Source organism: Chelonoidis abingdonii, chromosome 1 (assembly GCF_003597395.2).
Source record: "Chelonoidis abingdonii isolate Lonesome George chromosome 1, CheloAbing_2.0, whole genome shotgun sequence".
Classification (NCBI taxonomy): Eukaryota; Metazoa; Chordata; order Testudines; family Testudinidae; genus Chelonoidis; species Chelonoidis abingdonii.
The window spans coordinates 235,186,815-235,212,319 of NC_133769.1; the positions used below are offsets into that span (position 1 = coordinate 235,186,815).

Here is a 25,505-nt window from a genome sequence, read left to right on the forward strand (position 1 = left end):
AGAATCCAGCTCATTCTCACACAGCTGCATGAGTTTTGCACTGCTAAAGAGAGTAAAATTTGTCAGTGTAAATCTAAGATGTGCCTCTGCTTTACGGACAGAAATTGTACAAAAGGTACCATTTTTACAGTCACAACTCCCACCTCCCATTCTCTACATAACAATATTTAGTGAAAATATACAATGAAAGCCCAAACAAAACCCTATTGTTGAGATCATCCACCCAAAATATCACACCTTCAATTATCAATCAGTTTCTTTATTAAGAAAAAAGTTTGCCAAAGTAACTGCTGTCACTTTATTCACTCTATGCTTACTCTGTGAGAACCTGTTAGAAGATTCTGTTTTTTAATGCCTTTAGGAATCATTCACAGACATGGATAAGATGAATCACTGGGTGAGGTCTGCACTCGTAACTGTGGCAACCTACTATGGGAAAGACAGATGCTTTTTAAAAAGAAAAATGAAAAAATGTTGCTTGCTTTAAGCCACAGAAAACTACTTTCTTGAGTCACAGATCATGACAATAAAATCGCTATGCAATTCTTCCTCTATATGCAGCACTCTTTCGTGCCATGACTGTTTCACAAAATGAAGTGTGGGTTCTGTGTGTGTGAAACGAAATCCACAGGATGCCAGTTATGCATTCTCCTTACACGAGAGTGAAGCCAGTTTTACTTTTCATGCTGAAAACAGTTCATGTTAAAATGAAAGACAGCATGAGGTAATTGTTTTCAGGAAAGCGTCCCATTGCTAATGCACCTGCTTTCCCCCCCTCCCCCACTTCTTAGTAAGAATTTTATGCAGTCTTATGCATTAGAAATCAGTGCAGGGCTTCTTCTAGAAGTGCAGCTTACATGCAACACTTGGAGCAACTCAGAATGCAATGTTTGCATGGCTCTGAAACAAGAAGTGGTCCATCTCTGCTAACAAATCCAGTAGTCATAGAAGCGACTCCTTTTTTCCTATCTGAAAAAGGCCATTCAAAATTCCATTTCATCTTCATCTCGTAGCTATGTGGCAAAGCAGCAACAACCATGGGCTATGTACGGCAGGATTTATTGTTCAGTAAAAGCTTCAGTAGATTGCCCGAGGATTCTTGGTGCTATAGTAAGCCTCACACGCAGCTACATAAGCAGACTCTGGGAAGAAGTCATCATGGTATTCGGCTAGAAACCTGAGAAGAAAGCACACAGATTAAAATCAGACAAACACTTAGGTTTAAAGATGCAGTAAAATAGGCTGTGCAATTCTCAAAGCGTTTTTTAAGCTTAGTAAAGCACGTGCTGATGTACATAGTCCTTCATGCACAAGTTTCAAAGCTTAAAAGGTGCTAAAGTCTTACACACACAGCGAAGAGCACAGCCTTTCCCCTCATACTTTCAAATCTAAAGGATATTGAAAGAGTTTGCTCAAGCATCACCAAAAGAAACAGCTGGGATAGAGGCTATGTATGGAAAATTTCAGTGCAAAACAAAAGTTTCAGGAAATAAGTATATGAAAACAAGGGGATATTGTAGAAATGTTTTCGCAACTGTAACTGTAGCAGACACCACCTGTGCCTACTATGTACTTTCACCCATATTTATTTTAAATGGAATCTGTAGCTCTACACAGATGGTTTTATTGGATATCCAATAAAAGCTGTCAGCTTACACCCTTGAAAGTAAGTATAATCCCATTTTCTGTCCTCCTGCAAGCATTCATAGAATATCAGGGTTGGAAGAGACCTCAGGAAGTCATCTAGTCATTGGTCAAAGCAGGACCAATTCCCAACTAAATCATCCCAGCCAGGGCTTCGTCAAGCTTGACCTTAAAAACCTCTAAGGAAGGAGATTCCACCACCTCCCTAGGTAACTCATTCCAGTGCTTCACCACCCTCCTAGTGAAAAAGTTTTTCCTAATATCCAACCTAAACCTCCCCCCCTGCAACTTGAGACCATTACTCCTTGTTTCTGTCATCTGGTACCCCGCTGCGAAAGACCAGTCTGATCCATCTCTTTGAACCCCCTTAGGTAGTTGAAAGAGCTATCAATCCCCTCATTCTTCATCTTCTGCCAGCTAACCAATCCAGTCCTCAGCTCTCCTCATAAGCCATGCTCCAGACACCTAATCATTTTTGTTGCCCTCACTGGACTTTTTCCAATTTTTCCACATTCTTCTTGGAGTGTGGGGCCAAAATTGGACACAGTACTCCAGATGAGGCCTCATCAATGTCGAATAGAGGGAATGATCACATCCCTCGATTTGCCTGACAATGTCCTACTTATACAGCCCAAAATGCGTTAGCCTTCTTGGCAACAAAGGCACACTGGTTGACTCATATCCAGCTTCTCGTTCCACTGTAACCCGTAGGTCCTTTCTGCAGAACTGCTTCCTACCTATTCGGTCTCCTAGTCTGTAAGAGTGAATGGGATTCTTCCGTTCTAAGTGCAGGACTCTGCACTTGTCTTGTTGAACCTCATCAGTTCTTTTGGTCCAGTCCTCTAATTTGTCTAGGTCCCTCTGTATCCTATCCCTACCCCAGCTACCACTCCTGCCAGTTTAGTTCATCTGCAACTTGCTGGAGGTGCAATCCACGCCATCCTCCAGATCATTAAAGAAGATATTGAACAAACTAGCCCCAGGACCGACCCTTGGGCACTCCACTTGAAACGGCTGCCAACTAGACATGGAGCCATTGATGACTACCCATTGAGCCGACGATCTAGCCAGCTTTCTATCCACCTTCTAGTCCATTCATCCAGCCCATACTACTTTAACTTGCTGGCAGAATACTGTGGGAGACTGTATCAAAAGCTTTGTTAAAGTCAAGGAATAACACTCCACTGCTTTCCCCTCATCCACCAGACCCAGTTATCCTCCTCATAGAGGCAATCAGGTTATTCAGGCATGACTTGCCCTTGGTGAATCCATGCTGACTGTTCCTGATCACCTTCCTCTCCTCTAAGTGCTTCAGAATTAGTCCTTCTTTCATGGATTTTTAATTCACACACACACACACACACACACACACACACCGACCCGTCACTCCCACACAGGAATGGATTTAGGGCCAGGCGAGCCAGGCAATCACCTGGGGTGCTGGGCTCGGGTGCTCTTTTTGTTGTTAGTGACAAAAGGGAAAATAGAATGTTTGAAGTAAAACGTTTCAGGTATTCCATATGTGGATTCATTTTTCACTAATCTTCTACAATGTTCTGGACCTTTGTAAAAATCTCATGGAACCTTCCAGACTTTGAGAACTACATTTTCCTCAAACCTCCTACAATGTCGTCAGCCGTGCCTCTGTGAGTATATAAGGAGTGGGGATTCACCAGTCAGTCAGCGAGATATAAAAGTCAGCGAACTGAAGGAAAATGAGAGCCCACCTGCAATATTGTGATCCTTGTTTCATTGTCTAATTGTGAAAGTATACTTGTGTTTTAAGACACAAAGAGCGAAATGCCAGAGATATCTGTCAAAACACCTATCTACGCAATAATATAACAGAAATACTGTTACTTCTTTTGCCATGCTTAACACGTTTGATGACTTTCTAAGGCTGCGGAACATAGACTTTTGCTCTTCCTAACACTGTCTGTTTTCCTCTGTAAGAAATAATAGATGCCCCCAAAGAAGCCTTGAGGAGTTCAGTATAGGAAGTGAAAAGCTCAACTGTAATCCAGTTTGCAGAAACAGGCAAATTTGATGGGAGAACATCTGAAGCAGAACATAGACCAGGCTTTAGGCAATACCGATTGTCCCAGTGCAGAAGAAATTGAGGAGCAAAGTGTAAATAATGGAAGTCCTATTACTAAGTAATTAACAGCTTTACCTGAAGATAAGGAATGAAATGTGAGGAAAGTGATGGAGAATCATCCAGTTTTCCTGGCATTGTAAAGGAGAGTGATGACAAAGAAGAATCTAGTTTACATGAAAAGGAGAGAAACAAAGAATTAGCCTCGCATGATGACAAACAGTAGTAAGAAAAACCTGCACACCACAATCAATACATTAGATTCTGCTTTATGGTCAGTGATCCAAACTCTGCTGGTAATGATAATACAATTTTGAACAGGCCAAGAAAAAAAATCGAGAATATAACATTTCCAGCAAATGAGTAGAAGCAACACTCCTCTAAGTCGCACTGAAAGACAGTGCTTGAGAATGGTGAGAAACTGAATTGGTGTTAGCTACTCAATATCAATGGACAAAACATTCTGGTTTTGTTACAAAATAATTGACAAGAATGCCAAGTCACTGCTTGCACTTTCCAATTACAATCGCTGGCATAATTTAGCTGATTCTCTGAAGCAACATGAAAAGTCACCCAACAATTTTACAGCTTACGCCAAATGGATGTCGGTCAACTCTAAACTCAAGCTGAATAAATGCACAGATGCAGAAAACCAACACCACATTAATACAGAAACCCAGCACTGGAGGGATGTGCTCAAGTGTCTGATCTCATTTATCCTCTTCCTGGCAAAGAATAATTTGGCTTTCCAGGGCTCGCCAGATAAGTTGTTCACTGAGTATAATGGTAATTTCCTCAGTCTGGTAGAGTTCCTGGGGAAATATGATGATGTCATGCGTGAGCACCTATGTACAGTAGTTTGTAAAGAAGCTATGGACCATTACTGCAGCAAAATTATTCAAAACAAATTGATTGACCTTATGGCAAGGAAGGTGTTTGATGCAGCTCAGCAAAATGAAGTACTACACCAAAATAATGGACTGCATTCCTGATATTAGACACTGTGAAAAGATGTTTACAGTAAGATTTGTTGTTGAGGAGGAAGGCTGTAGCCAAGTAAACGAATGCTTTATCTGTTTCCGGTCTGTGGATGACTACTGGAAAAGACCTAGCAGAACTGTTTATCAATGTTTTGAATGAGAATAAAATAAAGCTTCAGGACTGCTGTGGTCAAGGCTACAACAATGGCATGAACATAAAGGAAGAAACAGTGGCATCCAGACAAAGATCCTTGTGCTGAATCCAAGAGCTTTCTTTCGTGCCTTGTAGCTGCCATTCTCTCAGCCTAGTTGCGTCAGATGCAGTGTTGTTATCTTTAGATTCAGTATCTCTCTTCAGAGTACTGCAAAGGATAAATATCCTGTTTTCAGCATCAGCTATCAGATGGAAGATCCTCACGGACAATGTTACAAATCTGACCATGAAGTTGGTAAGTGGCTCTTGCTGGGAAAGCCACATGACAGCGTAAGACCAGTGAGCTACCAAGTGACTGAGGTTTACAATGCCTGGATGGAACTGGTGCAGTCGAGTAAAGCTGAGGCCAGAATTCAACAAGACACAAAGCTAGCCAAACCAGATCACTAACTTCAAATTTCTGGTCTCAAGTGTGGTTTGGATGATATCCTGTTCCAAGTAAACATTCTAAGCAAGGCATTACAAAAACTCAGTCAATGGACATGACAACCGCTACTATTTTGATGAGAAGTTGCCTTGATTTTGTTGTGGCCTACAGAGACAATGGATTTGAAGATGCCATCACTGTTGGCAAAGAAATGGTGGAAAACTTAGGAGTTCAGCCAGTCTTCAAGAAAACTCGTATTCATCGGAAGAAGAGAAAGTTTGGTTATGAGGGAAGAGATGAGGTAATGGGAAACTCAAAAGAAAAATTCGAGAGTTTTTCTGCTTGCTCACTGACACTGCTCAAGTGTCCACCGAAAAAAGGTACAGATAAATGAAGCACCACAAAAAGACCTGGGGAGTTTTCTATGACCTTAATAAGCTTCAGTATACTGTAAAACACTCTTGAACAATTGTATGGTCCTTCACTAGATGCTGACACATGGGGAATATTCAGAGGTCAATGATAAAGACCTCTATGTCAAACTAGACAACATCTGTCACATTTTGACACAGAGTGGCACTCACCACTCCAAGGTCTCCAATTCATTCAAGATGCAGAGCTGAAGGACACTAATGTGTGGATAGCTTTGAGGATTCTGCTCATGCTGCCAGTCAGAGTCGCAAGTGATGAGCACAGCTTTTCAAAACTCATGCTCATTAAAACATATCTTTGATCAACGATTGCCAACAAGACTGACATCGCTTGCTATTTTACCGCTTGAAAATGCCACTGGCCAATCTTTGGATCTCTCTGATGCTGTGATTCAGTTTATGAGGGCAAAGGCGAGAAAACGACCTTCTGAACTAAAGGACTAGGGTTAACATTCTAAGGTCCACTGTAATATTATTTAATACTGGGGTCCACCCAAAGTTGGTGCACTGTTCAATTTTTGATGTTAGTACATTTCAGTTATTCTTAAAATTAAAAAGTTTCTATAAACTTAGAGGAAACTAAATTTTATTTGCTTATGCATTGCATGATAAATTTACAGATCCTAGTGTGCAAATTTATCATCTTATATGATAGGGATAAATAATGCATGCAAATAGTGCATCAAAGTCATGAAATGGACTAAAACTGCAATAACAAATAAGGTACTCAAAAGTTTAACAGGAGGGCACCGAAGACATTCCTTGCCTGGGGTACCATTTGGTCTAGGGTAGGCCCTGATTCCACACACACTTGTTCCTTTGTAGACACTGCAGTTCCACGGCCACTTAATTTGGCATTTTTCCAAGATGCCACAAAATGCATCATTTTGTTGCAGCAGGGTGACATTTTGTTGTCTCCTTGTTCTGCTGTGACCTGCCTCTTGTTCTCCAGCTCTCCCTATAAGGGGAAGTTACCTGGCTTACAGTGAACATCCCCTTCACTCTTCCATGAAGCCATGCAAAAAAAGGGGGTTGGAAGCCTCACCTGGAACCCAGCTTTGATACAGAAACATGAAGGAGACCCAAGCAGTGTAGCCTGGAGAGCTGAGCCCAGGAAACAATGGTGCAGCCACCAATGCTTGAGGACAGAGCTACTAAAACTGACAAGCTCTCCCTTCTCTGGGACACATGTACATGAAACGAGGGTTTGGGAATGGACAAGTTTAGTAAAAAACAAAACAAAAACCCTCCTCCTCAAAAATAATCACTGTAGAAAATAAATAAGTTTTATATCACTTAGCATTTCCAACTATTAGCCATACTTTGCACATTTGTACATGGGTAGGGAAGCAAGAGAAATCTGGCCCCATTGTGCTTGGCTCTTGGACAGGAGTGATCTGTTAGAAACCAGAACTGAAGTCAGTAAATTTAGTATAATGAATACTTCAGTATATACGGTCTAGATGAAAGTGGTACCAGTGATGTTCAGCATATAATGTATTTAAAAAAACTGTACATTTCTCCAACCTTATTCCTCACTAAGTTCCTTTAAATAAGTAATTTCTTTTGATCTTCTATATTAAGAAATCTGAAGCAGCACAGAATACCGAAAAAGAAGATTCTACACATAAGGCAATCAAAATTTAAACAGAAATACATTAATTACTAAAAGCTCAGAAGTTTATCTTTCATTTTAAATAGAAACAGACTACAGCAACCATGGAAAGGTGTTCTCTACAACACTTGCCTTTACTTAAAACTTTATTCAGAACAGGGTATCAAACATGTTATTTATCTGGTTTTGCTTAAGCAAGACCACTACTTCAATATTTATAAAAAAATAAATAAAATAATGTAAGCAATAAAAGACAGACATTTTATCTAGGGAAAATCTCTTTGATTCATCATGATTTGCTCAGAGTGGCCTCTGCCATCCTATGAAATTTCATTCATTCTCATGGGTGTTAACTACAGAAAGTCAACAGTGTAGGCTGACAGAGCTCTATATTGGGCATAAGAGGTCCCAGTTTTAAATCGTGTTGAAGGGCCAAGATGGGGGGGGGGGGGGGGCAGCAGGGGGAAACAATATGTTTCCATGTGATAGAACTGTGCCTTTTGGGCAGGCAGAGGGGGGAATGGAATTGCTTAGAAATTTACATACAGAAAACTACATTAGAAGAAATCTAAAACTGCCAAGTTATCTTAATTCTGGCATTATGTATTTGAGCAAGAGGGTTGCAAGGGGGTGGAGGGGGAAGGATGTTCCTGTGTGTTTAAAGCAAGGATTCCAGAGGCTCTGTCACAGACTGATGCTGGGCAAAACTATCATAATGTATGTGTATAAGGGCCAAACTGAAGGGTAATCTTCATTTTGGCATTTCCTAACTTATGAATACTTTATTGTGCACTTTATGTTTTTAAGTTAGTTTTCTATATGCAATATAATATGCACATTCTATTGGCTTCACACTAGTTCCTGCAAAAGCTATCAGGAGATTTTGCTCAGTACTTAACAAGTTAGCATAGGATTTTGAAACTGGAGGTTGGGACATGAGCTGTCTGCCTCTACCCCAAACCTCGCTTTGCTGCCAGCATTTATAATGGCGTTAAATATATTTTAAAAGTATTTATAGTTTATTGGGGGGGGGGGGGAGTTCACTCAGAGGATTGCTATGTGAAAGGAGTCACCAGTACAAAAGTTTGAGAACCACTGGAGTAGCACAAAGCAGAAAGGCACATCTGATTAGGGGGCAGATAGACAGAATTGAAGACTTCTATGAAAATTACCCTCAACTGAGGTTAAGAAATGATATTAAATGGTTCAGCAGAGTTACAGATGTATTATTACAGCTTTCTGTTCACAGAAATGACGACGGTTCCTAATGTATCTGGTCCTTAAAGAATAATAAGCTGCTCTTCACAATCAAAGAAACTGAAGATACTTTATAGTGAATATAAATGGGTTTTATAGGAGAGTATTTTGGCAGTTGCCAAAATGAATAAAAAGAGTAGGAACACTTTTATTGATGAATAAAAACTAATATAGAACCAGAACTCAATGCAGTAATCAAGATTTGAGTAATCTGTGTCTCCACCACATCACCTTAGTTGATCACTAGACAATTAGGAGCCACTCTGCTAAGTTTACCAGGCTGCACAACTAGTCAAAGACTTTATGCAACACTTAACACAGAACATATGATGGCACTCCTTAAAAACAAAAAATCTCTATTTGAAGAGTCAACAAAAAACTCTCTCTGCTCCCACAGAAACAGTTTGTCATAGGTACTATGCACCTGTTTTACTGTAGGAAAACACTACAAAAAGCCTACCAGAAATATAGTAGTTTTTTTTAAAACAAGGAATGCTGAATGATAAAATACTACTGGACTTGACTAAGCTCTGTCTCTGTCCCTGGGATAGGTGGGTTGAATAGCGTTGGATGAAGCACTTAAGCAGAATTGAGCTAATAAGAGTCCCTCATTAATAAATTTAGAATTAGATTTAAAGAGCAATTAAGTGTGCAGTCCACAAACAAAACAGGTGAAAAAATTTCTAATGTAAATGACATTCTCTTTGATCCCAGCACAACAGGTGGACCCTAGGATGAAGTAATTTTAAATTACATTAACAAAATGGGAGCATCTCTGAGGGGTATCAGCTTGGTTGAAATATTCCAGTGGGTAAACTTAGGCTATGTCTACACTACCGTGGTAAGCTGACCTATGCTACGCAACTCCAGATACGTGTTGAAGTCGGAATCAATGTACCTTAGGTTGAGTTACCATGGGGGCGGGGGGGTCCTTCCCGTTGGAAGTTTGAGACTTACCTTACTCTTCTTGTCGGGGTAGAGTACAGGGGTCGATTGCAGAGCGATCAGCTGTCACTCTGGCAGGTCTTCACTAGACCCGCTAAATGGACCTCTGAGGGATCGATCTCAGAGAGTGTCCATCCTGGCTGTAGCGTAGACCTGCCCTTAAGAGATTTTACTACGTGGTCTATCCCCTCCTACCAATACCCTGACTTCTGCTTCATTAGAATTCTAATCTTCATTTGAATTCTGATTCTGCCACATTTAGACCCTGATTCAGGAAAGCTCTTAAGCAGGTGGTGATTAATTACTGTCCTAAATAGGTATATTTTCCTGAATCAGAGTTTTTACACTGAAATTAGAGACATTATTCATGAGAATAAAGCACTACTCAACATGAGAAACAGCAACAGAACCAGGCTCCTGACAGAGTTCACATTTGTTATATAACCACTTTTAACCAGCTCTTATCTCAGAATATTTCAGCTCACCTCATCTTCCCAGCTCAGTAGCAAACATTTTTTCTTAAAATATATAAAATATTCCATTAAACATTTATCAACTGAATATCTGAAATCTGTAACCTTATCACACTGGTATGAAGCTTCTAGAATCATAACTGCTTAACATTAATTGCACATTAGCACAGACTAGTGGACACAATCGACTACTACAATGAGTAACAAAATTACTTATTACTTCCAGAAATAGGATGGCTGCACAATCCAGTGGACATTTTTCATAAAGTCACATCTTCTGCAACAACTTTGATTTTCAACAGAAAATAATCACACACAAGATTTTGCTCACTGGTCTCATAAGATTAAACTCCTGTATACTTTTGTCAAATATTGATGTTACTCCCTACTTGGAAAATATTGAAAGTATGAAAAGAAATAAAATTCTTTACTGCCATAACGCAAAAGGTTTCAGACTGGCAGTACAAGAGGTAAGCTGCTTTAAAATATTCTTAAAAGAAAGCTTTAAGGGATGCAATGAAATAGCCGCCTATAGGATTTACTGAGTTTTAATAAGATTATTAGCTTCTAATAGAAAAAGCTATGGACTACTAGGAAAGCACTTTCCTATAATCTGAAAAGCCACATGTTGGACTCGCAAAGATAAATTTATTGGAACTTTTTAGAAGTGTCATTTTAAGAACTAACATACTTTTCTCTAAATCCTAATGAATAAATAGAAGAAAAGTAGTGAATAAGAGAAACAGTGAATAGCTGTAGTCTTCTGGAAGCTGTTTAAGGACCTACATGAAACAAATAGATCTGACTGAAAGACCATTTCCAGTAGAGAGAGGTCCACAACACAGAAGATTAATTACAACTGGTACCTTTTGCTGACAGACACCAAGGATATAGGAGGAAAGAACGTGAACTTACCCTTTTCTTTGAGAGGTGGCTGCTCTAGATCAGAATTATGGCAAATGGGTGCGGCAGCTCACACTAATACCATCTTTTATTATTTAAACAGCATATCAAGGTATGCTAGGTGCCTCACATGACAGACAAATCTGTGACATCTGCTCCGAAGAGTTTACAGCCCAATAGCATATTTTACTAAAAACAGACTGAAATTACATAACTGGGGGGAAAAAATTCTTACAGTATACCCATGGTATGTGGCAGGAAGATTTGAGGTAGCTGTCATAGGTGATGCATGCTACTGTACATTGTGAGTAAAAGGAGTCCTTGCACCAGCATCCACTATCTTAAATTCACTAGGTCAGAAAAGGTTTGAGCGGGGGGGGGGGGGGGGGTTTACACCCAGTGCCATTCCAGAACTATGAAGCCCCATAGAATTCCTGGGCACATGGATCTACTAGAGAAATTAAAATTTCCCCTCATTAATTGTGCTTATGTGGCAACAGCCTTCATATGTCAGAACAATGTTAAGCAAAAAAAAAAATCTGCCTTTCATAGGTTATGCTACCCATCAGAAGGTTATGGAAAAATAAAAGTCTCATACTAAATCTCATCTCTCTCAAGTCCCCTCTTCTCCTGGTTCTGTGTAGGACATGACCAATCTTACAGACCTAATTTCTGGGTCACCAAATATGCACATACCTCTATGAACCCAGTAATAAAATCATACAAGTACAGGACTTGATGGGACCTCAACAGGTCATCTAGCCCAGTCCCCTGCACTTAAGGCAGAACTAAGTAATAACTAGACCACTCCTTACAGGTGTTTGTCTAACCTGTTATTAAAAACCTTCAATGATGGAAATTCCACAGCCTCCCTAGTCAATTTGTTCCAATGCTTAACTACCCTAACAAAGTTTTTCCTAATATACAACCTCAGCCTCAACGGCTGCAATTTAAGCCCATTGTTTCTTGTCCTATCCTCAGAGGTTAACAAGATCAATTTTTCACCCTCCTCCTTGTAAAAAACCTTTTATGTACTTGAAAACTTGTCCCTCCCCCTCAGTCTTCTCTTCTTAAGACTAGACTAAACAACCCTGTCTTTTTCAGTCTTCCCTCACAGGTCATGTTTTCTATATCTTTAATCATTTTTGTTGCTTTCTGGATTTTTGCCTATTTGTCTACATCTTTCCTGAAATGTGGCACCAAGAACTGGACATGATACTCCAACTGAGGCCTTATCAGGACAGAGTACAGTGGAAGAATTATTGCTTGCTTACAACACTTCCGCAGATATATCCCAGAATGATGTGCAAACAAAAACAAAAAACAAACAAACAACAGTGTTACAATGTTGACTCATACTTAGTTTGTGATCCACTATGACCTCCAGATACCTTTCTGCAGCACTCCAACCCAGGCAGTCATTTCCCATTTTGTGTGTGTACAACTGACTGTTCCGAAGTGGAATACTTTGCATTTGTCCTTATTGGATTTCATCCTATTTACTCCAGATCATTTCTCCAGTTTGTCCAGATCATTTTGAATTACAATCCTATCCTCCACAGCTTTTGCAACCCCTCCCAGCTTGGTATCGTTCTCAGTCTTTATAACTGTACTCTCTAAAGATATATCAAGTGAAAATATAGCACATCTACCACTCCCCCCCATCCACAAGGCTTCTTACCCTGTCAAAGAAAGCTATTAGGCTGGTGTCATAAGTAGATAGGTAAGGGTTAATTTTCTTTTACCTGTAAGGGTGAACAAAGCAGGAACCAAACACCTGACCAGAGGACCAATCAGAGACCTGGATTTTTTTTAAGAGTCTGGGAGGGAACTGGAAACTCGGGGTCTTTTTGTTTTCCTCGGCTGTGAGTAAACAAGCTTTTCTTCTAACTCCATCTTCTTCAAATAGTTCTTACTACAAGTGTGAGATAACAAAGGAAACAACAGCCAATAAGCTCGCTACCTGTGTGTTTGGGTTTGTATTTACATGTGTGGGTTGATTTTGTGACTGGTTTAATTGGCTATCTTTAAACTCAGATGTTTCTGTTATTCTATTTTCTTATAAGCCATTCCCTGTATTGAGTTTCTTTAATGCAGCAGTTTTGTTATCTGTACAGTTCTTTCCTTTCTTAATAAGTTCTCTTTTTAAACTTTGTGGGATGTTTCTTTTCTAGTGGTGGCTCACAAGGGGAGAGGAAGTTTCTCGTGCCCGGAGCTCTGTCTACCTCTGTGTGACAGAGGCTAGGGGGGGGGAGCCCATCGCTGTGGTTTATCTTTCGCGTATTGTCAGGGCGGGAACAAGCTCGGGGAAAAAGGTCATAGGGGATAGGAGTGAGAACTAATTCTGTTCCTCTTGCTGTTTGAGGTTGTTTCTCTAACGTTCTGCTATGAGACAAAGGGAGGGGTGAATCTCTTTGTGAGCTTAACTGAGTTGAATGCATACCTAAGGCGGGAAATAGATTCATCACTACGCTGGTTGCATTCAAGGAAGCATACGTAAGGCCATCGCTTCGGCCTAACCCAAGGAAAAGGGGGGAAAGCTGGGATGAATTGAGTCGGCAAGACCCAGGCGCTCTGGGTCCTTGACAGGCGATTCCCGCGCCAGGAGATAAGTATTGCGGGCGACTTGAGGGGCTGATTAGGAGCCAGAATTCTATCTGGTGGCAGCGAGAATAAGACCACAGCTGGTACAAGCTTGGGGGAATCATAGTAAGCACCAGATATTTTGGATCGCTGAGTCCAGTTGGCGAAGACGTTGTCCAACATGCACGGCAGCGGTGTCATGGATAAGATCCAGAAGCCAGTAGAATATTATTATCTTATTCCCCTGCTAGGGAATTCAGCAGTGTAGACGGGTTGGTTTAAAAGTAGCCGGACAGAAGTTTTTTTTCTGCTCTGCTTTGGCAGTATTGCATTTTAACACAGTCCATTCAGAGAACCATTACGTCTTTTGTTAACATAGGACTCCAAATATCGAGTACTATCCCAACAGCTACACACCCACGAGGTAATACAGTGGGGGTTTTTTGGTTAATTTCACGTATCAAAAAGGTTAGCAGAAAATGAGTTGTAGATCTCAAAGCGAACAGAAAGCCCAGCAATCAGGCAACAAACAGAGCGCGCCTCCAACCAAGAAAACAGACAACCATGAGTGCCAAAGATGCGCTGAAAAAGGTAATAGCACTTGCAACAAGCCATAGCCACAACGGAACGGAACATCAAGACAGATGGACCGAATTAAGGCTGAACAAGAAGCCCAGGAGGCAACCCATAAAAGAGAACAGAAGCCCAAATGCAGCCTTCAACGGGAGATAGAAAACACAAACTAGAGATGGAAAACAAAATCTAGAGATGGAAAGGTTATAAGAAGAAAGCCAGCAAAGATGCAGCTTCCAAAGGAGAGGGAAGAACCACCACCAAAGAAAAGGAAACAAAAAAAGAAAGTGAGAGAGGGAAAACAGAGAAAGCATGAACTGGAAGTAGAACAGGCTAGCATACGACCCCAGCAAATCCTACCACCTCGGCGCCAGTTGCTGATCAACCACACAGGAAATTTCCCAACTACAAGGCAAGGTGATGACCCGGGAAACTTCTAGAAAATTCGAAAGGGTTATATTGGTACAGCATCCCGAAAACCAGTACATGCTAGAGCTGAGGCCACTCCTCAGTGGACCTTTAGCAGACGTGGCGGCTAAAAGCCAAGGGAACAAGAACGATTATACAACTGTTCAAACCAAGGCCAGATACAGATGGGGATAACCCCAGATCACGCCCGTACGGCGGTTCAGAAACAAAGTGGAACCAGAGGGTCATTTCCCGACCACGCTACTACGTTGGAAAGCATTGTGACGCCTGGATAGCAGGAGCCCAGGCTTAACCTTTGAACAACTGCGCCACTCATATATACATGGAGCAGTTCTTGGATGGTGTTCCTGAGGACATAACACGGTACATCCTAGATGGACAACCCAAAACTCTCACCGAGGCAGGGGAGATTGGAGCCAATGGATGGAAGTGGCAGAAAGCAAGAAGCTCATGAAGGGGAGTGAAACCCAGGGGCCACACCGACATAACCTACAACCGAGGGCAACCCAAACCCCCCTACAACCCAAGGGAAGCCACAGACACCCTATCCTTTCCACCTCACCAGTCTTCAGTAACTTACCTAACCCAGTGACCCGTTATCTGGGAGATGCTATAAGTGTAATGAACGGGACATATCAAGCAAGCTGCCCAAAGGCCAACTGCCGAATAACCCCACCCGGGTGGCAAGTCAATTGCACCCCAGCAAACCAAAGATCCCAGGCCCAGATACCTCTCAAAACCCCTTGGAGCGAAGGGAAAATTTGAGAGTGGGCGGAAAGAAGGTTACCGCTCGGAGAGACTACGGGGGCACAAATGTCAGCTATAACCAACCAATCTTCGTCGATCCCAAACTCATCAACCCAAGAGCCAAAGTGACCATTTACCCCTTCATGTCACAAGCTGTGGACTTGCCTACAGCTGAATTGCCTGTCCAGTACAAAGGCTGGTCAGGAATGTGGACTTTTGCAGTCTATAACAATTATCCCATCCCCATGCTACTGGGGGAAGACTTGGCCAACCAAGTGAAGTGGGCCAAGAGAGTAGGAATGGTTACCCGCAGCCAAACCAGATATATCAAGTGAAAATATAGCACATCTACCACTCCCCCCCATCCACAAGGCTTCTTACCCCTGTCAAAGAAAGCTATTAGGCTGGTTTGACACAGTGTGTTCTTAACAAATCCAGACTTACTTATCACCTTATTATCTTCTAGGTGTCTGGAAACTGATTGCTTGATTATTTGCTCCACTGTCTTTCCAGGTACTGAAGTTAAACTGACTGATCTGTAATCCCCTTATAGACTGGCACTATATTTGCCCTCTTCCAATCCTCGTTTTTGAGTTTCAGATGATTGAAGATCTCCTTGTTAAGCCAGGAGGGTCTCTCACCATACTTCCTATCTTTCCTATGCAGTGGGATAGTTTGCTCATGTGTCATTAATAATGTCTCTATGAAAAACTGCCAACTCTCTCAAACTGTTTTTCCCCTTAGACTTGCTTCCCATGGGATCTGACCTATCAAATTCCTGAGTTTGCTCAAGTCTGCCTTCTTGAAATCTATTATCTCTGTTGTGCTATTTTCCCTCCTACCACAGAATCATGAACTCTGCCATTTAATGATCACTTTAACCCAAGCCAGGGGCGGCTCTAGGCATTTTGCTACCCAAAGCATGGCAGGCAGGCTGCCTTTGGTGGCTTGCCTCCGGGAGGTCCCTGGTCCCACGAATTCGGTGGCAGCCTGCAGGAGGTCCGCCGAAGCCACAGGACCACCAGACCCTCCGCAGGCATGCCACCAAAGGCAACCTGCCTGCCGCCCTCACGGCGACTGGTAGAGCGCCCCCCGCAGCTTGCCGCCCCAAGCATGCGCTTGGCGTGCTGGCGCCTGGAGCCACCCCTGACCCAAGCTGCCTAGAATCACCGAAGCATAGGACTGGAAGGGATTACTGATAGATTACTCTCACTATTATCAGAACCAAGAAATGGCAAGTTAGGCACTAGCCTCAATTGCAACCCAGTTTTACCTTCTTAAAGCAAGTGTTTTGAACTGTTTAGGATTCAGGGTCAGTGTTTTCTCAAGTGCCAGTTTTAATTTGAAAATTTTCAAAAAGAGTACTGTACTTAAAACTCATTTCTCAATGGTACATGAAGAAATGCTCAATATAGTCTGTAAGACTGCTCTGCTGAGCAGAATGGGTAACTGTTCTTTTAATGAAAAACAGTGTATATTTTCTATATTTCTTACAACAGTATATTTATTCTGAAAACTAAAATCAGTCATGTCCAGAAGCAATCTGACGTTTGAGAATATTACAGAGCAGTATCTCATTTATAACATCCATCAGGCTGTGAGTAAATGTAGTGTAAAATAAGCTTCCAGACAAAAGCGGTATATCCAAGAAAGTTTCTCAATTCAAGACAAACTGCAATAGCCCAGAGATTTAAGTGAAACTACAAACATAAACACTAAATTTATCTCTCTAAAATTCAGAGATTAAATCCCTGCCTACACTAGAGATCAAAATGTTTAACTTTTTTTCTTAAATAAAACTTAAACATGGTTCATGCCAACAGTGTAATAGTAAACTACTTATGCCTGATCTATACTGGTTAGTTAAAAAGGGGGTTAGGAACACTTACACTATATGGACAATGTAGATCTCCTCCCTTCGATCAGCCACAATTTAAAGAAAAAAACGAGAGAACTTCAACCTGCCATTCTGAACTGTGCAACTTCTCACCAAGATGTTCACTGAACTGTCCTCAGGTGAGTAGGCTACTTGTCTCTAACAAACTCAGCTCCTATTTATTAAAGGGGAAATAAATCTCACTCAAAGTGCAGGAGAGAGGGAAAAGAGACTCCTTACTGTATAGTCATTAGTCATCTAGAGTACTGCTAGCATATATAATATGAGGAGAAAGCCACCCTAAAGAGTTAAGTTCTCTTCACTCAATTTCTCCTTCGTTAAGGACTAATTTGACAATTTTAAAAATAGTTATTTTTACCTTTAAAATTAAGGTTCTGAAGTTCTGAGTTTTTCCAAATTATATTCTCTAGGGCAGTGGTCTCCAACCTTCTTACACCCAAGATCACTTTTTGACTTTAAGAGCAATCCAGGATCCACCATGCCCTTACCCCTGCCCATTCCCCAAAGCCCCACCCCACTTACGCCATCACCCCCTGCTGCTCACTCTCTCCCACCGTCACTCACTTTCACTGGTCTGGGGTAAGGGGTTGGGAGGGGGTGCTGGCTCTGGGCTGGAGCTGAGGGGTTCGCAGTGTGGGAAGGAGCTCTGGGATAAGCCTGGGGCAGGGGTGCAGGAGAGAGTGAAGGGTGCAAGCTCTGGGAGAGAGCTTGGGTGCAGAAGGGCGCTCCTGGCTGGGGCAGAGTGTTGGAGTACAGGAGGGGGTACAGGGTGCTGGCTCTGGGAAGGGGGGTCAGGACTGAGGCTTGGGGAAGAGGAGGGGGTTCAGGGTGCAGGAGGGGAAATGGGGTAATCGCTCTGGGAGACAGATGAGGTCTGGGGTGTGTCGCAGCCCTAAAGCCTATGCTCAAACACAGTGTCTGTTTGGCCAATTGTCGGTCAAAAGGTCACACTGGTACCGTGTGCAACACCGTAGTGCGGTGTGCTACATTACAGTGCCGTGTGCATTTTCCTGCTCTTTTTGCCTGGTCACCTAGGGGTCAGGCTAGTGCCTTGCGCAAAAATACCACCGTGCCGTGTGCAGATCCTGTTTACGTGGAGGGCTCCAGCTCAGAAACTGGAAAGTGAAGGAGCTAGGGACCAATCAGATGCTGACACGAGTAGGAGCCTTCGAATAAAACCATGTCTTGCGCCAAAATCTCCAGGAGTATCCGTATATTAGCTGGAAGGCCTGATCATCCTTTCAGCCAGAAGGGTCTCCTGCGGATTTAGCCGGCTCGGGTCGTGTCTTTACGGATTATTTCCCACCAATTCGTTATGCTCTTGGTGGCTGTACTGCTGGTCAGCTGCGCCTGGAGTGTGGTATATGCACTCTAATTGCTGTAAATACTCTGTCTGCTTAGCTTCTTCCTTTTTCATAGATTCATAGATTCTAGGACTGGAAGGGACCTCGAGAGGTCATCGAGTCCAGTCCCCTGCCCTCATAGCAGGACCAAATACTGTCTAGACCATCCCTGATAGACATTTATCTAACCTACTCTTAAATATCTCCAGAGACAGAGATTCCACAACCTCCCTAGGCAATTTATTCCAGTGTTTACTACCCTGACAGTTAGGAATTTTCCTATGTACCAACCTAAATCTCCCTTGCTGCAGTTAAGCCATTGCTTCTTGTTCTTCATCAGAGGCTAAGTGAACGTTTTCTCCTCTCTCTGATGACACCTTTTAGATACCTGAAACTGCTTCATGTCCCCTCTCAGTCTTCTCTTTTCCAGACATAAATAACCAATTCTCTTCAGCCTTCTTCATAGTCACGTTCTCGACCTATCAATTCTTGTTGCTCTCTCTCTGGACCCTCTCCAATTCTACAATCTTTCTTGAATATCGTGCCAAATGGAAATTACTCCAGGTTGAGGCCTAACAGCGCAGAGTAGAGCGGAAGAATGACTTCTTGTGTCTGTTTACAGCAACCTTTATGCATCCAGAATACGTCTGCTTTTTCTTGCAACAGTTATCACATGATTGTTTCATATTTAGTTGTGGTCCATTACCGCGTCTAGATCTCTTTCTGATACTCCTTACTAGGAGATCTCTTCCCAAGTTCGTGTATGTGTGGAATGATTGTTCCTAGTCCTAAGTGGAGCAACTTTTGATTGTCTTTATGAACTTTATCACGGTTTACCTCAGCATTTTCATTGCTCCTAGTCGGATCCCAATTTTTCACTCTGGGTTTAGTTCGGGTTTACGCAGAGTGTAAGTACTAGGTATCGTAAGTGAATTGTGTGTATTGATTGGGTATTGTGTTAATTATTTACTTTTCACAAATTTTGGTAATGCAATAGTAGGTTTACTCAGTTTGGTTTACCTGCTCTATTTCTGGCTGAGCAGATAATCTCAGATACCATTTGTCTCTGTTGTTGGTTTGTTAAATAGATTGTATATCAAGTTGTGTATATTCTGGTTCATAATGTATTGTGTAATTGATAAAGCGCTCTCCCACGCCGCAAAAGTTTGCACCTATGATTATCCCGCCCAGTCAATAAACGGCCAGTACGGTTCTTTGACAACTTTCCAATTCTCGATACACGTTTTGATTTTCCTCACTCAATCAAAAACTTACTCGAACCTGTATTGGTCTCGGACAGGGCGCAGCCTCCCACCGGGCAGCACTTACCTCCGGTGGCCCCTGGTTGGTGGCGCAGCATGGCTGCTGCTAGAGCAGGCTCCCTGCCTACCCTGGACCCACGCCACTCCGAGAAGGGGCCAACATACCCTGGAGCCCCTGGGGGAGGGGGCACGTGGCTCCGCACACTACCCCTCTCTGCAAGCACTGCCCCCGCAGCTCCCATTGGTCACAGCTCCCTGTACCTAGCCAGTGGAAGCTGCGGGGGCGGTGCTTGCAGGCAGGAGCAGCACACAGAGGGAGACCCCTGTTCCCCCCACCTCCCCCGGGGGCATGCTGGCCGCTTCTGGAAGCCATGTGGGGCTGGGGCAGGCAGGGAGCCTGCCTTAGCGGCAGCCCCACCGAAGACTGCAATCGACTGGGAGATCCTCTAAGATTGACTGATTGATCACTATCGACTGGTTGGTGACCACTGCTCTAGGGAGAAAACTCCATTGAACTACTTTGGATTATAAATATCCTTGCTTAATAGACGCTAGCATACCTGCTAAGAAAAGCAGTTTAGTGTCTGGCTAATAAAGCTAATGGTCCTTCCTGCTGGGATAATTAGAGTACAAATTCAGAATCTATTTTACAGAAATTGTCAGAAATTCAAATAAAATAGGAGTAAGACCCTCCTATACCAAGAGCTACATTTAAGAAACTTTCCTTTAGAGGTGCCCACAAATTAAAAACCAATACTTCCAACAGTCTACAGCAGGGATGGGGAAACTTTTTGGGCCGAGGGCCACATCTGGGTGGGGAAATTGTATGCAGGGCCGGGGCAGGGGGTTGGGGTGCGTGAGGGAGTGCAGGGTGTAGGAGGGGGTGCGGTGTGCAGGAAGGGGCTCAGGGCAAGGGATTGGCACAGAGGAGGGGTGTGGACTGCAGGAGGGGGTGCAGGGAAGGGGGTTGGGGTGCAGGAGGGGTGCAGGAGAGGTGCAGGGTGCACAAGGGGGCTCAGGGCAGGGGGTTGGGGTGCAGGAGGGGTTCAGACTCTGGGGTGACAGTGGCATGCACCGGGGCCAGGGCAGGCTCCCTGCATGCCTGCCCTGTCCCCAGCCCTGCGCTGTTCAAGGAAGCGCTGGATCCGTAGTTTGCCCACTTTTGGTCTACAGATTATAAAAATAGTAATTCAGTATAAGAGAGGGATAGAATTAAAAAAGCATCACTCTCCTTGATTTAGAAAGCACGTCACAAAAATTATTTAGGAAGCATCATGAAACAATTAGTTTTCTTTAAAAACTTGTAACACAGAGTACTGACTATAGTAATAAGAGTTTCATAATCCAGAAAAATAGTTGGAGGCCTTTTTCTAAGATTTTGAGTTACAATTTGAATGTGCCATCAGCTTGCTGATTCTAACCTCAACAGATAGGCTAAGATATATTGGGATAAAACCTCTATCACATATGAAGGCCGTTATCATCTAGTGCCTTAAAATGTAATAAAACAAGTTAAAATGGACTTGGATTGAAAGCCAAATGAAAGGATTTTCAGGAGCAATGCATTTAGTCAATTATAGGCTACTGCACTCTCAATATAAAATTGGGAGTGTCTTTAAAAGCAGAATGACAGTATGTAAACCTTGAAAAATGAAAGCACTTTACAGTGATGCCATGTTTGTTAAGCAAAGGTTTCAGACTACCAGTAGTCTAGGGATGGCAGAAAGACACAAATACACACTTGATATCAATACAGTACACAAAAACTTTTCAAATAAGGGTATAGGGTCAAGGATATTATTTTTATCTTTACAAACAGTCAGGATGTGCTTAGATACTTCGATGACTGAGCCCATATACAGAAGACTGAGTGGGACAGCAACAGAAACTATGCAATATGAGAGAGAGATGAAAGAAACACTAAGCAAGAAGTTCTGCTCAACCATCACTACGAACCAACAAGAAGAGTTTATTTTTACAACTTAAAACTTGAAATAATTCAGCAACATCTATAATCAGGTATCATGTTAGTGATTAAGAGTAGAAATTTCAGCATGATAACTTGATGGAAGTCTAAGACAGATATTGACTAAAGGGTCTGGCAAAAATTCTAGTTAGCTGCTTGTGAAAAGCAATTTTTTCCCTCTCCATAACTTGCGTGTAAAATACCTGTAAATGTTTTGCCCAATGGCAAGGATATGCAAAGAGATATTGTGCCTTGCCTCATAAGTGTATGTGATAATCCTTTCAAGGCTACTATCTAACAAAATGCAGATATGTACATATTATGGAAATGAGGAGCTGTCATCCAGACACGGGTCACTGAGATACAGCAAGGCGATAAACTAACACCTTGAGTCTGTTAAGCATCAAATAATATTCAATCCAAGCAAAAACAATATCCAGCTGCTGAATAATGGTGATCCTGTTACAAGCATATTATGGTAAGTAAATGTTGATTACTGTTGGAAGGTCTTATCAAATAAAAATAAGTGATCAAAAACCTGCCTCACCAGAACTGTAGTTATACACTTTAAAGTTATACTGTGATAAACTGTAACAATTAGGATTGGTTTTATTTTCAATAAACAATCAACACAAAAAAATTCATTTCTTATGTTCATAAACTAAACAGACATGATAACCTTACACACCTTCTGATACATTAGTTCCATATAACCACTTTTCAATGTGTGACTACTTTGAAGACACACACAATGTGACATTAAAAGAGATTTATTAATTTTCTTTCAATGCCTTCCTGACCAAGTACATTCAGTTTACAAGATTTTTATAGCTTCAACCTTGACAAACTTGTGTTGGGACCTAAAATACAAGTTGGTTCTTTCCTATTAATAAGTTAACATCTTTAACAAAGGTTCTGGGGACCAAATTTCTTCCCTCAGTTGTATCTGTGTTACTTCCCTATCTTCAGGTTATGACCTCAGTGCAAGCTGTGCAGATGTAAGTTAATGTTCATTTATAAAATTTATTTCCAGGCCAAGACAGATTGGATATTGTGTGTCTGATGGTCAATAATAAAAGTTTTATGTGCTATAATTCTGAACCACTATATGCCCATCACAGACTACAGTTCTGCTTCCCCACTGAGTCCATCAATTACAGAAGAATCTTAACAAAAGTTATGACAAAGTTTAAGGGCAATAATTTGCTCTGGTAGTTACACCAGATGGAGTCAATGACCTAAATTGTCAAGAATAACTAGTGATTTTTGCATTCACATCGCATGCCTTAAAGGAGTCTGATTTTCAATGGCACTCAGAGCTTCTTGGAAGAAAGAACGAAAGAAAAAAAAAAAAAAAAAAAAAACAACAACAGGCCTTTAAGGATATTGCATCAGGCACCCAAAAATCAAGGCATCCAAAATCACTAGTTACCCTTGAAAGCTTAGGGCAATATTACCTCATCATTTTTGCATATAATATAGGATGTCAAATTACCTCAAGAACAGTTCAAAATGCTTTACCAAAGCTTTTAGATTTTTGTCAGGAAAGCACATCTTCCCCAGTATCTCTGGAAGTTTAACTGTAAATAAACAGAGAAATAAACAAAAATACTTAAGTCTACATTTTAAACAGTTTAATTGCTTTCACTCTATATTTGACTTAATACTCATCGAAGAGGAATATAAAAATCTTTCTCCTAGTAGCTTCTCTTCTCTTTCAAAAGTATTTATAATCACCACCACAAAACACTTACTGTACATTATAAACATAATGAGGAAGTTAATACTATTACTTCTGTTTCTTGACATACACTGGAGATAATAATATTTTTATATATATCTGCAGTGTAACTGATACAAAGCCAGCAAAGTGAGCTCAGAGCTCTGCCTGTGGCTTCAGTACCCAACAGGCAGATTTTAAATGCTCATATAAAGACATTTTTTTAAAAATGTATTTAAAATCTAATGCACATTTTTCAAAATATTTTACTGCAACTAGACAACTGCATTAAACATAAAAATTTCCATTTTGCAATGCTGTGATACCAGTGTGAGATATACCAAGTTTTTCTAAATGGCTGTTCTGTAAGTGCACATGGGACCTAATTGCTTTAAATTATGAGCCAAATTTACCTAAGGCCACTATTGGAAAAAAATTAAAACGGCAATGTAAAACCATCAATTTAGATGTACAGCATACAGATCTGTGTTTCATAAAACAAGAGTTATGTTTTACCAAACATCCGTAGCAAATGCTGAGATCCATAGATGTAAGAGGGAGGAGGTGGCTGATCGCTTTGGGGATAGTTCTCCGGCATCAGTTTCCAAGACAACACCTAAATACAACATTCTGGTTAGAAAAATATATCAAGGTGTGATCAAGAACAGTATAGCCTATAGCCTGACTTAATTCACACAGAAATCTGGATTAGAGGACAATCAGATTTTTTAAAAATATTTTCTTACATTCCTCCTTTTATTTAACTTTCTTGTTTGATGTTAAAAAGGCTGTTTAACACCGTTCAAAGCTTCGCTGTACACACTACAATACTGTACAGTCCATGCCTCCTAAACACAAATGCACTCCCGATTGTCTTGTAAATTAGCCTATCCAACCAATTCCAGCACAGTCCTAGGAATAAGCATTTTGTTATGTAACTAGTGCTACAGAGTTAACAGCAGAAACACAGAAGGCTGTTTTTTCATCAGAATGCAGAAAAAAAAAGTATAGTAGCTCCATTTTTCCCAGTCACACTAATTTCTCAGACTAGTAATTTTAAAAGAAGCACTTTGCTTAACGGTTTTACTGTGTTTTTTAATATATATATAAAAAATAAATTAAAAAAAAAAAAAATTCCCCTCTCACCCCTATGGGTGGTATGTGTCTTCCTCAAACTCGGGTCCCCGTCTCCAGCAGGCTGAGATTGTTGAGGTTCTGCGAGTATCTTAGCTGTTCTAGCACTGCCTCTTCTGGACAGAGAACTCTTGATGTTGGTTCCTGGGGTCTCCCACCCGTGGAGCCAACTCACCAGCTTTAGGAGTCAACAGCCCCGAGGGCTCCTCCCACCACTGGGACCACTTTTGGCTCACTTTCCAATCCTCTCTAGTTCCTCTTTCAGGCCCTCTGGTACTTTTCTCCAGCTTTTTCTCCTATTCTCCTTCTTCCTGATGTTGCTAGTCACTTGGCACTGCTATATCTATCCACACGCTGTCTTCTGCCTCCTTTGTTCATTACAGATGTCTGGCTGATTGGCCAGTACTGGCCTGGGTCCGTCTGGATCTGGAAGTCCACAGATCTTAGCCCTGCTATTTCTCCCACAACCCTTCTGCCGGAATCCCATCTGTCTTGGGAGGCGGTCTAGCCCATACGCTGTGCAGATGTTCCTGCTACACAATGCAGCACTTGGTCTGTGCCTTCAGTGTATTGCCTGTTTCCTGCCTGCATTTTACTCCTGCCACTATGTGTTGACTGTCTCTGAGCCTCACTGAACAGTCTGCCCCTTGGTCCTCTCTAGCTTTTGGTAGACCCCTGCCTTCAATGGATCTGGCTGCTCCAGTCCTGTTCCTGATGCTGCTGATGATCAGTGCCTCCAGTGCTGTCTTTTAGTCAGCCCTTTCCAGCCACTGTAGGATTTCGCAATGTCAGCCAACCTCAGATCTGTCGGTAATCCATGCAGGCGTTCTTGTCTTTGCCATTGCACTTCTTTTTTTTTTTTCTGCTTTTGGGTCTTCTCCCGGTCTGCTGCTGCTCAGGCATTTTCTCTCAGCAGCTCATTCTTTG

The 25,505-nt window shown here is 41.8% G+C and overlaps 1 protein-coding gene across 1 annotated transcript; it reads right to left on the reverse strand.

Moving 5' to 3' along the window:
• Positions 1-243: 243 nt before the first annotated feature.
• On the reverse strand, positions 244-24,090 carry LOC116824463 (MSL complex subunit 3-like). Its single transcript, XM_032779772.2, has 3 exons — positions 23,961-24,090; positions 23,220-23,304; positions 244-1,177 (listed from the first exon to the last, which is right to left on the reverse strand). Exons 1-3 carry the CDS (start codon positions 24,040-24,042, stop codon positions 1,078-1,080), a joined length of 267 nt encoding a protein of 88 aa, XP_032635663.1. The 5' UTR covers positions 24,043-24,090; the 3' UTR covers positions 244-1,077.
• Positions 24,091-25,505: the final 1,415 nt, after the last annotated feature.